The sequence below is a fragment of the Mya arenaria genome, chromosome 8 (genome assembly GCF_026914265.1).
Source record: "Mya arenaria isolate MELC-2E11 chromosome 8, ASM2691426v1".
In the NCBI taxonomy this organism is placed as follows: Eukaryota; Metazoa; Mollusca; class Bivalvia; order Myida; family Myidae; genus Mya; species Mya arenaria.
Genome location: NC_069129.1, coordinates 24,773,310 through 24,789,006, shown reverse-complemented (window position 1 = coordinate 24,789,006; position 15,697 = coordinate 24,773,310). Strand labels below are relative to the sequence as shown.

Here is a 15,697-nt window from a genome sequence, read left to right as displayed (position 1 = left end):
AAAATTAAAATGGATATTATACCAAAGCAACTATTTTTTTTATTTTTTTTAAAAATACTTTCAAAATTGTTTCACTATTTAAACAACAAAAAGTTCAGTGTATAGATTTACTGTGAACATTTTTATAACGTCACGTATATTGTTTGTTATCTCGAACTTTCCTTTAGAATTTAATATTACAAAAACAAAATATTTAAACTAATGAAAACGTTTAAAATATCTATGTACAAGGAGCAAGTATTTAATATACAGTATAGTATACCGATGACAATGAATAAAAGTAAGAATTGAAAAAATAAAAATAAAATAAAGTAGCTCTATAAATTTGGAAAAAATCTGGAAGTTATAATTTTTCAAAATGTAAACCCTTTATCCTTGAATAAAAATATTAAACGGTGCCTAGTAATCTTGCTTCCAAATCTGATGGTGTCGAATTGGCGGTGTCGAATTGACTTATCGCCGACAAAAAATACGTACGCCGAATTCGTTTGGTGCCGATTTGTCCGGAAACTTACTAGTTGACTTTTATCGAGCAATTGAAATTATCAAAGTATTTCATCTAATATTATCATTCCTTCATCAGTAAAAATAAAACTCATATGGCATAAACAAGCTACACGAGTTACTACATTGTACCTTTCCCTCGAAAATGTAATATTGGTACGATAAAACAATTCACTTTAATCATATGATTTACCTTGTTTACGGTATAACCATCATATTTATTCGTTATTTTAAATGTTTAAAAACATACATATAAATAAATTAATTGAAAACAATGATAAATTAATTTGCAATAACAGATGATTAGACGTATTTACTAGGGATGCAATCGAATATTCGAATATTCGATCAAACGTTTGGCATTCATATTCTGCTTTCATCACTAATTTTGTTTATAAAGTTCGTTTATCTTGTTTTTACAACGATTGGTCCCTAATGCAAGAGGTGTGAATGTGATGACTAGACACGCGTCATGTGTCATTTAGGGACATATCGTCGAGTACTGTAAAAAGTCCCCCTACTTTTCTAATAACTGGCTAGGCTTTAACACTAATGTGTTGTTTTGGCTGCAAATTATGCTGTGCAAAATAACGCAAATCGAGGTGATGATGTGAATGCCACAATAGATGAGTCCAATACACTTATGTTTTCGTTTTACTATTTTACTAGTTCCCGAGGTGGTTTGGGTTTTCCATAGCTATAATTTAATTTAGTCAATTTAGAGGTCAATCACAGAACAAGGCTGATCATCCTACGGAAAGACCCTCCATTGGCGCTTAACATTGTTTTACTAGGAATCCATCTAATTTCACATTGTTTACAAAAGGCAGCGGAATTGAATTATTCGATTTTGTTGTTTGTCTGTTTATAATGTATTGCTTTTTTTCCTGAAAATGGAGAATTCGGGGAAAATCATGGTCCGCCGAGGCTACAACAAAATAGGGTTAAAATGCTCCGGCTATAACTTTAGCGAATAGTAATAGCAGTTTACTTCATTTTCTAAAATTTGTATTTCGGTAATCGAATATTCGAATATTCGATCGATAGAATTACCGAATATTCGAATATCTATTTTGCCATTAGTTGGCATCCCTAGTATTTTCTCACGCTCATAAACAAATGTTTAAAACGTATGAGGTTATGATTAAGGTAGAAACTTTAAATTGTTAAAAAAAATCTAAAAATTTATTTATAGTGAATTTAATTTTAATATGTGTTAAAATAAGAAAGATACTTTCTTTGAAGATGTTTAACAAGTCTTTGATGCTTATTTAACATTCTACGACTCGGTTAAAACCGGAATTCAAACAATAATTTAAAGCACTAAAACATTTATAAACTTAAGCATTATTTATAGATTTTTCATTAATTTCTGATTGTTTTTACCTTCATACTATTAAGAGTTATATACCAAAAATGCTCATAATATCAGGAAAGATGTCGATGATCGTAGTTATGCCCATTATAGGCCTTAATAACAGTTGAAGATAACGATTGTTGATTGAGATCTGTGCCAATGTACACAGTCAAACGATCATATACACTCCACTAGACATACATAACAACTGCTAGCGGTAAAACGGTATATAAATGTACAGCTGGATACACATAATTATGTTGTTGACTTGGACATATGCTTGAACATGAAATAATACCTGGTTGGGTTGAAGTATTGTTTTATTATAGGCTTGATAATGTTTGTTTAAATTATGTATTTTATTTGTAATACTTTCATTATGGTTGATTTGGATACGACATATTAAACGTCTGCGTTTGTCCCTAAGGCTTTAGTCATTGCATAAATCCTAAGCGTTTGAAGTAGTCTTGTTTCTATTCGATGAAATGCATTAAAAATAAAATAAAATACAAAATGATTTAAGATGATGAACATAAAAAATAATCAAAATAGGAAAACAAATTATATACGTTTAAGATGTCTGTTTTTACCTATTTTACAAATAAGCTCGCATCGTTTTAAACATTTTGATTGGTAAAAGTAAAGACCGTAGTTACAACAGATTGCACAAAGCATGAATTCAGCATTGTTAAAACATAAGAATTGTTTTAACTCGATGCGTTTCGCAAGCTGAGCCCTAATTTATATATGATCACCTTAAACTGCTAGCATACTCGAAGAGTTAAAGTTACGTTTAACAAATGTTGTTCGTCTGCAGATTAACTGAAATGTGAAAATGCCTGAATAGTTCACCAGACATCGAAAATCATTGTCAAGGCGTGTTTTTGAGAATTTTACTCAATATCAAATAAAATTTGTTTTAAATGCCATTTATCATTATAATCGTCCTATTGGGGGCAGTTTTCTTAAAAGTGATTTTGAATTTAGAAACAGCTTACGAAAGCGTGTGAGGTAAAAAAAGAAAATATCTAAATTGTCGATATTAAAAATATAAATGTCAGACATACGTCATATCCCTCAGACTGCGTTCTCCTAATGTGAAAATACAACCAGGAAAATACAACTAGAACTCTAAAAAGATGAAAGTTCATAACCATGAGTATGTCATCAAACTCCTTTGTAACATTATTTCATTGAAATCATTGAGAGGTAGTATATATATATTTGTGTCAACGGTTTGGAAAAGAAAATTGAATTTGGCATGTTATAACCTTCATCAAGATCATTTCACTGATTTGCAATTTTGTAAATCTGTATCAAATTATAATGGTATATTGTTAAAATTTACCTTTGAAGCATCACCAGCTCATCTTATAAACATAACTCGTTTAATTAATAACATTTTTTTCTTTTCAGGAAACTTAAAAGAGAGCTTAGGTATGTACTGTTTGGTCGTTCTTCGAATTAATACTTTCAATAAAGAATAGCCTAGTGCATTTATTTTTAAACCTATAAACGGTTATGATAATCGATGTAGCAAACTAGGTTTTATATCTTTATTGCATATTTGCATGTGTATATAACATGATTAGGACGGAAAAGTAAAAATATTTGTAGTTTGTAAACATTCATACCATTTTAAATACACTAGTATAATATGACAACGTACGAATAGAAGAGGTAGTGTTAGCTTTGTCGCAAATAAACTCCTGCATATAAATGAATACGAGTATGCTTAATCGGCAATGTGTATGTAAGCAACTATTTTAAGAAGTAGAAATAACGATATTGTTATCTAGTGTTCTCTTGTATATAAATGTAAAACAATCCAAACATTTCATACTATATTCTTATAATTGCCAACACAGGCTATATTATTGTACTCATAAGCTAAGAGAAATATCTATAATCCAGTATCCCAGAAAGACTTGAAGAATAATTATTACAAAGAAGAGAGAAAACAAAGATAACGGCAATACACGACCAACACTTATAACACTAATACATCAGCTTTATCAGGGCAGTTGATTTCTTAAAATGAATAAAAGGCAAACAATTGAATAATAATTATGCCATACAACATAAATAATGTGATTCCATTATAAATGCACGTTCATCATGTGTTTAGAGATATCATCAGGCCGTTAACGGGTGATTTCGTGTGCGTGTACATTTCAAAATTCATTGATCACATTCCAGTCGTTTGGTGGTATAACTGACGATGATTTATTTTATCTCTTTGCAGGTTGATAAATGGAAAATCTGAAAGGTAAGCACGTGTTTACTACAAAATTAAGCACTTAGAATACAACGTAGCGTTTTTGTTAAAATCATGTTTAAGAAAAAACGATACCCCAATTGTCCCAGATTTCGCAACCTCAAGTACCCGTAAATAACGATGTAATCGAATACTGACATAGAAGTTAAGTTAGAAGGCTCAATTTGCGAAACGTTTTTGGAAGTTTGTCAAACCCACCAATTTCGGTCGCCAGCGGGTTTTTTTGCAGAAAAAACACTGGGCTTTTTACTCTCCCGCAGGATTTCCTCACAGCTTTTGAAAAACTGACGAAAACATTTTCGCGGGGTTTCAATAATGCAATATATAATTTATATTACCACAAACCTATTTCCCATATCAAAAGGAGCATAATGCTTCGACACCGGAAGTGAAATAACGCGAAACAAGTAAAAGCAGCTTTACAGAACTTTTTTTCTTCTGAGGGATAAATTTTCAGATTGTATCAAAAACACGCAATCAATTCAAGATTTTTTTCAGCTTATTAATCAGGATAAAAAAGGATTAATTTAGTGACATTTATTTCATTTGAGAATTCAATAAATATAATGGATTTTTTTACAAAACCCTTTTTGTCCATGTTCATGTTCATCACCAGTTCATCATATACATTCACTAATAACATTATTTTTTTCGCATTTCAGGGCGAAAAAAAAAGCGGACCGGTATGTATGTTTTGTATACGTATATTAAGGTTTCATCTTTAAGAAAAATATTTCGTGACCTATTTCAGTGTTATTTCTGCTATGATAATCAATGTGCAATCTTAGATATATATGTATCATCATATATACCATATATCTTCACTGTATCTATACAAGTGTTAAAATACATGTACCATATGTTAAAGACACCAAAACACACAAAACATGTCCTATATGTGCAAATGTAGGCAATCGGTATCCAAACGATGTGTCAAACTACTTATTATTCATAACGCTAGTGAAAGTTTTACCGCAATTTAACACTTGAATATATTTTAACGAATTTCATGTACACTAAGTTCTCTGTACATGCTAGCAATGAGTATAAACGGAAGGAATTGTTTTGTTATCTACAGTTTGCCTAATATAGATAAACAAAAGACAAATAGTTAATTCTGTAGTTATAATAACAAAAAAAAGTCTGAAATAAGTTCATACTTAGTCGGGGAGATTTTTTAACTTTGTTGGTTTTGATTTTGCGCTTCAAATATATGTTTGATAAAAAAGCAACTTTAGTCTAGTGAAATGTTATGTTTGAGATAAAATTTTGAAAATTGTAAACAAACGTATAAAGTTCTGGAATTTGTCTATATCAAAATTATAATTGGCAACGAAAAAAACAGAATATATAAAAAAATTGAAGCAAAATACATACCTTTTGTGTAGACACATCTTTATTGTGAAATGTGATTTTTGTCGTAATTTTATGGTTATATTTTATTCTTTAAAATTTTCTTTTTAAATAAACAAATTAAAGTGAAATTTGTTGGATTTAATAATACCTTATTTACTGTATTCTATATTCTTTTATTAAACTGCTCTTCAAAAACCATAGGTTCAGAATGTCGTACAAAGTGAAATTTGATTATTTGGTTGATGTGTTGGAGAGTCGTCTAACTATAAATGAGAGTGAGGATTTCTTGAATTTTCCAAATGTTATCAGTAAATTTAGTATAAAAATATTAGAAAAACTTAGAATCATTTTTATTTTTTATATCTGTACGCCTTCATCAGTAGATAAATAATCACATGGAAAAGTAAGTGAAGTCAACGTCATACAATGTTTAAGAACGGCGCATCGATTATCAGCAAAAGCAAAGATGTTAATAGAAAAATAAATATAATAGAGACACAAACATTTTGACGTTTAAGTATTATAGATCACATGTGATACAATAGCCTAAAATTGTGTAAAAAGCATAATAATAGGCAAGCACAAATATGTGACTCAATTAAATATCATATAGAAATTTATTATTGAGACTATTTAACTGTAATAAACTACTGTATGATATTTAATCATGTGGATAAAGTAGTTGAGCAACTACTAATGTGGAATCTGAAAGTGTTTGTGTTTTTAAGGGGGTTAAAATGCTGACTTGATTCTCGCCCGACCTACATGCTTGAAAAAATGAAGCTTTGAATAGTTTTAGTGGTATAATGTATTCTACAAGTGAACAGTACATGGAGACCACGACAGTCGCCCAAACAGAAAGGACATTATAAAATGTTACACTGTTCATGCAAGAAAGATATCCATTACAATGTGAAGCAAATACAAAGACTATAACCAGTGGTGTTGCATCACATGAGGGTAATGTTGATGAAGCAAAATAGATAAAGACTATTAGACTACTAGAATGAAGACTTGACAAAAACACGTGCAAATCTGCTCTTCCATGCTCATGGGTTTGCAAAGTCAGGTCGTGTCGAATGCGCCTGGTCTTCAGATGGTTCAATTCTTGTCAATGTCAAGCTGGGTGACTCCTTCGCAGTCAAACGGATTGATTGTATCGACGACATAAACCATTTTAAATCTTATGCAGATATTGCGAGGTCGCCTGCACCAGTGGGTACATAACTTTTTACCTGAAGTATAATGTCTGCACATCCATACGGTTTAGTGACTCTCGATTCAATTGGATTTATTTCTCTCACCTGTTTGTATAAGAGCTTTGGTATCATGACTAGTTAATACCTTAATCGGTCACTGTTACAAATATTATATATACGAAACTTAAACTAAAATATTACCTTCAAAATCATAACCTATTGAAGCCTTTTCAAATTTACTTACATAATTAAATTTCTATCTTTGCGGCTTCTTAAACAGAAATGATTAATATACTACGATACAAATTGTTTTTTTGAAATATATTTTCAATGATTTAACAATTTATGCTAGGTTAAAGAATGTTCAAAGTTCAATGAAATAGAAAGATTATATACTTAAAAGAACGTGTTTGCTGTTTATATAATACATTACATGCTGGTGTATTGTTGCATGAAGATGAGTATCTGTATAGACTAATGTACTTACTTTTCGTAGTCATCTTGGACAACTTTATTTCTTTTGTCTTCCTAAACTAATTGATAACGAAGTCATTTGATTTGTTAATGTTTACCATGTTTAATTAAGAAATATAATTCAGTATATTTTTTTTTCACTAAAATATGTACACACAATTTGTAAAAGGTTTAAAATTAGTATTGAAATACAATCAACAATGTAATAACATATGCTTTTTGTTTATATGCATGCTATAGAGCAATACTTATTTGCAATACATTATTGTCTGTAGATGGATTTTCTTCTTACATTCTTGTTATTAACATGAAACACACATTTAATGTTTTCTATGTCATTGTTATTCGTAGGCATTATTATTTTAATGTATTTACAATAAGTATTTTCGTCTGTTTACGTGTACTTCAGACTTGACGCTCTCTTTATATTTTGTCAAAAATCCTCTTATAGATCTATGAACATAAACAACTTTCTTCATAACTGGTTCAAATTCAGATATACAATGTCCTCCATACACACTATCATATGATTACTCATATATATGCTTATTGCTTTCTTTGCACACTCTCTTTCTTTCACTTTCAGTGTAGTGGTGGTGTGGTTCTGGATACTGAACGATCGTACCTTGTTTGTAACATTGTGTTGCCGACAATACTAGCATTTATAATTTTTGTTAGTTCAATTAAATGAATAGGCAAACAAAATTCGGCGTTTTCCAAAATGCTAGATATAGGAACAGCGGCCGTTTCCATCTTACTGTTGATCTTGTTTTTCTTCTGAGCCTAGCAAGCGACGCAAATAATGTTTACTCTTTAAGATTAAATCTCACAGCTACATCTAACTTAGTATTCTTGCACGTCAAAGATTCCAAGTTAAATTTGATCAAAGTATGCGATCAAAGAGCAATTTCACATTAAGTCACACGGCAAGTAAAACGTTTAGTAAAAATGCAAGCTTCACAAAACATTGCTTGTGCTTTATGTTTTCCATGGTAGTTTTAACTTGGTTAAATATTTTTCTTTCACTATCAGGCGATATTCACCCTAATCCAGGTCCCGGTTCAAGACACAACACTTTCCCTGGTAGTTCATATAGCGATCTGTCCACTAATCTTTCAACTTTTCTGTGTTGTCCCAACTTTAATGTTCAAAGTCTTCTACCGAAACTAGATTTATTGTCAACTGAACTAAGTTCTTTCGATATCCTCACTTTTTCTGAAACTTGTTTAGCTGATGCAATCACAGACGACCAAATTCTAATCCCTGGCTTCTCAAGACCAGTTAGGCGTGATCGGCATCGAGATTCATACGGTGGCGTTGCCAATTATATATCAAAGACGGTATCAATTTTAAAAGAAGGGATGATTTGGAGTTAATGGCACTACAATGTCTCTGGTTAGAAATAAATATACGCACATCTAAATGTGTACTTATCTGTGTGTAATATCGTCCTCCTAACTCTGTTAATAACTATTATAACCTTATTGAGGATATTATCATTACAGGTGATTTCAATCTGAACACTTTTGTCGATAGTTTGGGGCGAAAAATCAACTCTTTATCACAACAGTTTGCCATTGAACAATGCATTTCAGATCCAACGCACTTTACAGAAAATTCTTCCTCAATTATCGATCTCTTATTTATTTCCAACTCAAACTCATTAGTCCATAGCAGAGTTGGAGAGCTTTTTCCAGATTAAAACATTCGTTTTTATTGCCCTATTTTTGGAATTTTAGATACAATAAACCGGTTAAGAAGCTTACTCGGCGTAGAATATGGAAATACGACAATGGGAACTACACGCAACTTTGCCAGAAGTTAGTTAGAAATACAAATATTGATTTGTTCACCTCTGATTTTACTAAATCAATTGTTGATATTTCCAACAGCCGTATTCCCAACAAGGTTATAACTATCAATCCTCTTGAACCTCCTTGGATGAATAACGACATTAGAATAAAAATTCGACAGCGTAAAAGAGCTTATAGAAAGGTCAAACGCACTAACAATCCAATACATTGGACTAAGTTCGCAAATTGCATAACGAAGTTGTCGCTCTAATTCGGAGTTCAAAATTAAAATACTTTGACTCTCTTGCTTTGAAACGTAAATTCAGTGAACTCAGTTCTAAGGACTGGTGGAAAACTCTTAAGTCATTTATCACTCCGTTTAAATCACGAGGCATTCCTCCACTACTCAACCCATTAGATGGTCAGTGCGTTGCAGACGACCAAGGCAAGGCCGAAATCCTTAATGATTTCTCTGTTCTTCAGACCTACGTTGGCGATTCAACTCAAGTATAACCTGAACTTGATTTAACTAATGATTATGCTAAACTTGATTCGATTGTTATCGTACCTTGTGAAGTCAAAGATACTATAAGTAGTCTCTCGGCTGGTCAAGCATCTGGGCCTGATGGCATTGATAATCGCATTTTACTTGAAACTTCTTCAGAACTTAGCCAGCCTTGGTGTTAATTGTTCAATGCTTCTTTAACTGCTTGTGTTGTTCCGTCTAATTGATAATATTCAAATGTTTGCGCTGTCTTTAAAAAGGGGGATCCTTCAAACCCATCAAATTATCGCCCAATCTCTCTTTTGAACACTATGGAAAAAGTCTTTGAAATAATTATATTTACACATGTATTCAACTTTCTTCGTGATACCAGTTTTATTACTCGACCCCAATCTGGCTTTCTACCAGGTGATTCTACTGTCAATCAGCTTACCTACCTATATAATAGTTTCTGTCAAGCTCTCGACAATGGTCTTGAAATACGAGTTGTCTTTTTTTATATAAGTGAAGCATTTGACAAAGTTTGGCATTGTGGTCTGCTATACAAACTCGAGAAGGCAGACATTTATGGTCACTTACTGTCTTGGTTTTCCAACTACTTAGAGGATAGATGCCAGTGTGTGGTTATTCCGGGAGCCACTTCGGCATTAAAATCAATTGAAGCTGGAGTTCCCTAGGGCCAAATTTTGGGTCCTATTTTATTTCTTATATACATAAATGACATAGTAAACAAGATAGATTCAAATGTCAACCTATTTGCTGATGATACAAGTCTATTTGTTATAGTGGACATCCCCCAGACTGAAGCTTTAAAACTACAGACAGATATAAACAAAATATCTATTTGGGCTGATAAGTGGCTTGTAAAGTGCAATCCCAACCAATCTGAATCAATGGTCATATCTCGAAAACGAAACAAACGCATTCATCCGTCTGTGTACATGTTTGACACTGATATCCCGATTTTTGAATCTCATAAACACCTGGGTATTTTTCTTTCTAATGAGGGAAATTGGCAAACTCACATTAACTATATTAAAGAAAAAGCTTGATCTAGAGTAAACATCATGAAACGTCTACGCTATCAACTGGATAGGAGGTCTCTGGAAGTTATTTATTTTTCTTTCATTAGGCCAATCTTGGAGTATGCGGTAGTCATCTGGAATAATTGTACACAATGAATAAAACGATATTCACAAAATTCAAAACAAATGCGAACGCATTATTACTGGTTGCACTCGCCTTGTTTCTCATTAAATCTGGCTTTGAGAGCTTGGAAACAAGACGTGAAAAACGAGCTTTTACTTTTTACCTATTTACAAAATGAAGAATGGTCTCTCTCCTGATTATCTGTCAGGTTTGGTTCCTCAGACAGTCAAGCATCAAATAGATCACTTCGAAACGTATCCAATATCTCTAGCATTCGTACACATACGTCACTCTATATGAATTCATTCCTTCCTTCATCAATCTCAGCATGGAATAGTCTTCCAGCTGAAGCACAAAACATTGACACTGTCTCTGGTTTTAAAGCCTACCTTAAGTTGGATAATTCCAAACCAAATACTCTGTTTTAATATGGGAAACGTCGATTACAGGTCATTCACACTCGCTTACAAATCGAATGCAGTTCATTGAACCATCACCTTTTTGCTAAATATATTGTGCCCTCGTCCATTTGTGCGTGTGGAGTTCAGGAAACAACATATCATTATCTTCTTATCTGTCCCCTTTATACTGAACAAAGGAGACTTCTTCTCAACTCTGTAGAGGCTTTGACTAACGCAACGCTATACGGTGACACTGCCCTCTCAGATGAACAAAATAAGACACTGTTCGATGCAGTTCACCCCTCAAATGACACTAAAAATTGATAGCCAGTGACTGTCACATACTACTTAATATCAATCCCTTCCAGGATTACCTTCCAGGATTATCTCCTTTCTGTATACATGCTATTTAATACTACCAATAAGGACTCAGTGAAGAAAAGGCACTGGAAGTTGTTCTTCAAAACCAACAACCCTGCCCTCTTTCTTCACTCTTATCCTCTTTACTATCAAATTCTGTTCTCAAACAAAATTACCAACTTTTGTATTTGAAAAGTGAAAATAAACTAAGCTTATTATAGCTTTGTTAATCACACAAAATGTTTAACTTTTAACTACTATCTTACTGTGTACATCGTATGTAAAAATATTTAATAAAAGTAAATGAAGCCAAATCACATTAAACACTACCATCTAATCTAATCCAACAATATCAATATCATTGTGCCATCTACATTGTATGCTGTCTTAATGTCTGTCATTAAATATGTACTTCTGCTAAAGTTTAGAGAAGAACTTTTTAAGATATATTTTTCTCCCACCTCAGATAAGTATATCCAATAATTTAACCATGCTAGATATTCTTATCTTGTCCACGGGCGAAGATAAAATTCACGCACATTTCAAGAGATAATGCGTCACTCTCCTCTAAACTATTTTAAGATCGAATTGACTGTTAACATAACCCGAATCACTGCGCGCATATCCATGACAATCACGTGCTATCGCATATCCATACGCAATTATATTCACTAAGCACAAAAGAGTTCCAGCAAAAAATACATTTTTACTTAATTTTTTTTAACTGAGGTGGGAGAAAAAGCATCTACCATAGCCGCTCGTTTAAGATAGTTTCATCCCGACCCTCGCGCAAGGTGTTTTGCGAAAACTCGGTAAACCTCGTTTCCGCAAAACACCTTACGCTCGGTCGTAATGAACCTATCTTACACTCTCGGCCATGGAAGATACTAATAATCTTTCGTTCTTATCCTTTTCTAGATTGTACATGTGTTTTTTGTTTGTCTTTATAATATGTGTGTATACGCTGATGAATAAAATATGTTTAAACTAAAATAGATTGGTGAAGATGTGATAGCTGGAGTGGGTGGCAAAACTATGAAAGAAATCACGTTTTGAAAAAGAGACGCCGTTGTGCTTATGCTGACTGTGATTAAGTACTATGTGTAACAGTCTGTGGGTATTTTTTACAAATTCAGGACTAGTAAGAACATACTTTTGTAAATTCGCTAGAATGGGGATGGGAACTAGTGAGTAACGAACTACCATATCAAGTGACAACTGGTAGAACACCAGCTTATTCTCATATTATGAAAGTGGTATAGTGCACTTGTCAAACTGGCTGTCATACAATAACACGTAGCAGCAAGAAGGTTGGATTTGATTGTGCAAGGGCTTCTTCGCATGCGTTGAAACTTTGTGAACATCTTTTGCTACATTAAGGCAGTGACATTGCTACTCTTATCAACAAAAACAACAGAGTTTCATGTATGCAAACAAGAGGCCCAAAAGGGCCTATGCTCTACTGGCATGGCTTTTGTGGTCATATCAATTCAGAGCATGTATGTATGGGCAAAAGGCAACATACATATAGTTTATGTTTTGTGTTTGGGTTACCTGAAAACATAGCACGTTCAACATCTGAGCCCAGAAAGTATTGTAAGCAGATTAGTTGCATGAACTATTTTAATATGTGCCAAGTAAAAGTCATCTGACAAAAAATGCTTTCAAAACTGTACTTATAGTAAAATTTGCTGTAGTTTTAGAAGTTAAAAAAGTTGGTCAAAAGGTCACAGTCAAGGGCATCCTAGGACAACATTGATCAATTTAAACAAACATTCACAATCAATTGTGCTGAGTTGGATGCACGAACACACAAAAAGATTTTCAAACCTTTCCAGATTTATGTTTACCAAACCTGTGAACCCTGGGTGTGGCCAGTAATGACACCAGGTGCATAACTTAAACATTCACAATCAATTTTGTTAAGATGAATGCGCAAACTACAGAACTTCAAGCTAAAAAATGGCCTTTGGGCTTTCAACAAGAACAAGGCAGAGTAATTCACAAAATCAACTGCAGAAGCAAAAAGCAAATTGTCTCTCAAAATCCTAGACTTGCAAATTGTCTCCCTTAATTCTAGACTTGAATTTACATGTACATGTAAACTTGGCTAAAAATAGAATTCGCTCATGCAGACCTAGCTAAAAATAGAAAGCATTTCTTTAAAACTTTCATGGCCCATAATCTAGGCATTCATGGGCGGATCTGGCTGGTTTTCGACGGGAACCGAGCTTTAATGGATATCTAGATACTGTACAAGTTTCATCGAGATACAATCAAAACTGAAGACTGTTCACAAGCAATTGTTTACAGACGCACGAACGCACTACCGCACGGACGCACGACCGCACGGACGCACGGATGCACATACTACGTACACATTACCATCGCATAAGGTCTTCTGGCCTTTGGCCAGTAGAGCTAAAAACAATTATTCATGTATACAATGGTATAAAATGTTTTAGGCTTTCTTTGAAAACGAAGAGTATAAAAATGTTGACTTCTAGAATAAAACATGAACTATAAAAGTTACATATTTTGGGACTTGTATTTATTGTTTTGTTATCAAATTCCGAAAATCATCATTTTCGTTTATTTTTTTCTGAATGTTTTACTCAAAAATCAAAAACTTATTTCTTGTTTGATCTGATAGCATTTTTTTTTTTAAATATATTGTATGACATGCAGCTCATATGTCATTTCTGTGACCATAATTGTTCTGTTGTAATCAAGGTTTAGACAAATACTATAAAAAAATCATGTTTTGTAATATTTTACATTTCATTTAACCGGATTAGCTGTTTCTATATTTTAAGGAAATTAGTTTGGAATATTACTAACATAAAAAATATTGTTGAAATGTCATATGTAAATTTAATAGGATATTGACTGTCTCCAAAAAATTTTAACATTTTGTTATGTTTTACCCCCAAAATCACATTGTATACAACACGATATTCCTTTACTTTAGGTTTATTATACTATTTATATTTTATCTTTTCAGTACTGAAAATCCGGTGATTTGGTTGAAAATATGTACAAGCGTAATGGCAAATTCCAGATATTCCCTTATTATCTAATTTTTCAAACATTTGTCCGAACAAAAACACATTTTACGAATTAAAATCTTAATTAACTTGAGGTGTGTAATACTGTAATATGAAATATATTAGATATCGTAAATCTGGTAATTTTATAGCAAAATTTAACTATATCATTTACAAGTTCCAGAAATTCTCATTTCTATTCAATTTTCAAATATTTTCCCCTAAAAACACACATTTTTACCTTACTTAAGGTATTATATACTGTACTATAAAATATTTTGAATGCAGTGATTCTGGTAATATTATTGAAACAATTGACACAGTTCTTAGTAAATTTCAGAAATTCTCATTTTTTTTTTTAATTTTACAAAAAATCAAATTACACAAAATAACGTAGTTTCTATAATTTAGGTATATATAATATTGTATTGAATACAGTAATTATTGTTATTTTATTGCAACATTTGACAAAATATTTGCAAAAAACTCTCATTTACTTTTAAATTTTCGAATCGTTCACCCAAAAACTCACATTTCTAAAAATTACGTTCTGGTAATTTTATTTGCACGATTTGACAAAGTTATTGGCATTTTTTTATCATTTACAATTATCTTTTCAAATATTTTACCAAAAAATATCATATTTCACAAAATAAGGTGTGTCTGTATTAAAGTATCTATAACATACAGTATTTGTGGTAATTTTAGTATTAAATTAGACATAGTTGTTGGCAAATACAAGACAGTCGCATTTTCATTATTTTTTTTTCAAATATTATATCCCTAAGAACATATTTAACAAAATAAGTTGTTTCTATACTTTCGGTAAATTCAGCTGTATTAAACTATCTACGACATACAGTAAAATTGATTATTGTTTGCAGAAATCATCACTTTTATTTAATTTTTCAAACGTTTTACCAAATAAATCATATTAAAGGGACTGTCTCACAGATTGGCACCAAAAAAAAAAAAAAATTGATACGAATCTCAGGACAATTATCTAATAGTATGTGTTACGCTTTGATGTAAAATTGTAAAAAAAAGCACAAAAATATTTAAAAAAAATGTGTCGGAGCGCGGGTTCGAACCCGCGTCGCCAAAATTGAAGAAAGGCGTCTTCCCTACAGAGCTATCAAGTCTTTCACAATTAGGGTGACATAATTAAGCTATAAACCTACCTCGGTAATATCCCGTGATAACGCCGACTAGCCAATCACGCATAAGGAATGAATTTACCCGGTAGACTTACCCAGTAACTTTTTTAATGGAAA

At 32.2% G+C, this 15,697-nt stretch overlaps 1 protein-coding gene across 2 annotated transcripts in view; it reads left to right on the top strand.

Moving 5' to 3' along the window:
* LOC128244671 (ezrin-like) overlaps positions 1–15,697 on the top strand; it is a 230,160-nt gene that overhangs the window by 92,141 nt on the left and 122,322 nt on the right. For both annotated transcript variants that reach the window (XM_052962702.1, XM_052962701.1), the window contains exons 6-8: positions 3,278–3,298; positions 4,107–4,130; positions 4,802–4,822. In XM_052962702.1, coding sequence (XP_052818662.1) covers positions 3,278–3,298; positions 4,107–4,130; positions 4,802–4,822 — 66 coding nt within the window. The remainder of the gene's footprint in view (positions 1–3,277; positions 3,299–4,106; positions 4,131–4,801; positions 4,823–15,697) is intronic.